The sequence below is a fragment of the Bison bison genome, unplaced genomic scaffold (assembly GCF_000754665.1).
Source record: "Bison bison bison isolate TAMUID 2011002044 unplaced genomic scaffold, Bison_UMD1.0 scf7180017864487, whole genome shotgun sequence".
NCBI lineage: Eukaryota > Metazoa > Chordata > Mammalia > Artiodactyla > Bovidae > Bison > Bison bison.
In genome coordinates, this window is record NW_011495047.1 from 8,074,868 (window position 1) to 8,076,975 (window position 2,108).

Below are 2,108 nucleotides of genomic sequence, written 5' to 3' on the forward strand. Positions count from 1 at the left end.
CGGGGCGGGGAGAAGAGGTAGAGACAGGAGTAGAGCTGGAAGACTGTTGACAGCAGCCGAGTTTGTGACGGTGTGCGCCCCTCACCTCTCCCATCCCACGCCTGTGGATCTATGCACCTCCACAGCCCTGATTCCACTCTCCAAGCTTACAAAGCAGTGCCTGCCCGGGAGGAAGGGATGTGGGAGCTCCACAGGCACTGGGTCCACCCGATAAGGCCCCCGGGACCAACAGAAGGATGGAGAGTAAGGGGGAGCCCGGGCACGGGGTCCCCACCGTATTGAGCTCTGTGTTGATGCAGCTGGCGCTGTCACCCCCAAACACCACCACCCGGGCTGGCATGTAACTCGAGTCCTCACTGGCCACCAGAAGAGTCAGCTGCCTGGGAGAGGAGAAAGGACTCAGTCAGAACCAAGGGCCCTGATCTTGGTGCAAAACGACCTCTGCCCACCACATCCTCTTCAGAATCCTGTCCTCTGCTTAAGCGTTGGTCTTCCCCAGGCTCCCTGCTCTTCCCGTAACCTTCCCCCAAAGCGATTTCACTTAAACCCATGGTTTCAGCTGAAAGTTAACACCTGAAGGACTCCAAATTCACGTCTCTACCCTAGACCACTCTCCTGAGCTTGCATGCCGCGCATCCGACAGGTCCATGCCGTGCCCACAGGCACCTCCAGGTCCATGTGCCCACACGGATCAGTCATCTGTCCACAGAAACCTGCTCCTCTTCCCACTTCTCTCTTGGGGAAGAATGGGCACCCATCCAGCTGTCCAGCTAGGACACGTGACGCCTCCCTCGTGGTTCCCCTCACCCAGCCAGCGGCAGGTACCGCAGACCACCTCTCAAGCTCCCCTCTTCCACCGCCTCCTCACCATCTATGCCCGTTCCCGCCGCCTCACTGAACGATCAGCACTCAGTAAACCTTCCAACTCTGTCCTGGCCTGCCAGCCAAATTCACATAACTGCCAGAGCTCTCTAAATAAAAAAACCTACTTCTGTCTTTTCCCCTCTTAAAATCCTTCAGTGGCTCCTCAAATTTCAGAATAAAACTCAACTGATTCTGCCTCCTTTTCCAGCTTCCTCTCGTGCCACTTCACTACACAGACCCTTCATCCCAGCCAAGCACAATTACTTCAAGTTCCCCCCAGTACATCATTGCTTCTTGCTTTCATCCTGCACAGATGCTGTCCCTGTATCTGCTGGCCTCTCTCTACCCAGTCAATTTCTACCACAAACTTAACCCATTCAGCCCCTCTGTCTGCAGCCTCCTCTGAGATCTCAGTTGGCATCAGGATCCAGTGCACCTGTCAACTATCACTTTTTTCTTACTCTCTCTTGCTGATTTTCCAGCCTGGCTCCCCAGTAAGACTCTCGGATCCCTGCAGACAGGCCCCTTATCTCACTGTTGGTGGGGCTCCAGGCCCTTGCAGGGTACCTGGCACACAGTACACAACAAACCGATGCCCACACGGGGAGTGGGTGAGCTGCTGCTGTACCTCCATCAAAGCACAGGGTGGTGACGTGTGTCTGGTGGAGGGAGCAGGCTCGGGGAGAGAGGGGAGGTCTACCCTGTGCTCAGGGAGAAAAATGGGTGTGAGGTCCCTCAGGCACAGGGCGTCTAAGTCGGGGTTGTGCGTGTGTAGTTAATTCTTTGAGGATGTATACTGGGGCGTATCAGAACATTCGTGTGCGTGGACACGGGTGTGCTCACACCTCACAAGAACACCGCGGTGCATGTGGAGGGTGATGAAGTGGGAGCCGGTGCTGCCGTTGGACTCCCAGTAGGTCTTGGGGTTGCGGTCCGTCAGCTTGCTGGCCCGGTGCGGGTTGGACGACACCTCCAGCTTCTCCCAGCACTTGTCCTCCTTCACCTCCACGCTGGAGCCTGTGGGCCCACGGAAAGCCTGGTTAGTTGAGAGAGAAGACAGGAAGGGGACGAGGGAGCAGGAAGGGAGGGGAGGCAGAGGCTGGGGTGGCCGCAGGAGGAAGCAGATGGGGGGCACGAACCCTGGCAGAGATGCCTGAGGAACACGTCGAAGAAGGGGATGTTGATGGGGCGGTAGGTTCGTCTGTGGTCTTCAATCTGGCCCAGCACCATCTGCAGCCGGGACA

General features: G+C 57.1%; 1 protein-coding gene across 1 annotated transcript in view; it reads right to left on the bottom strand.

The window, feature by feature from the left end:
* CUL9 (cullin 9) overlaps nucleotides 1-2,108 on the bottom strand; it is a 37,573-nt gene that overhangs the window by 18,105 nt on the left and 17,360 nt on the right. The window contains 3 exon segments of the mRNA XM_010863239.1: nucleotides 275-380; nucleotides 1,710-1,881; nucleotides 2,004-2,094. Of these exon segments, the coding sequence (XP_010861541.1) occupies nucleotides 275-380; nucleotides 1,710-1,881; nucleotides 2,004-2,094 (369 nt within the window).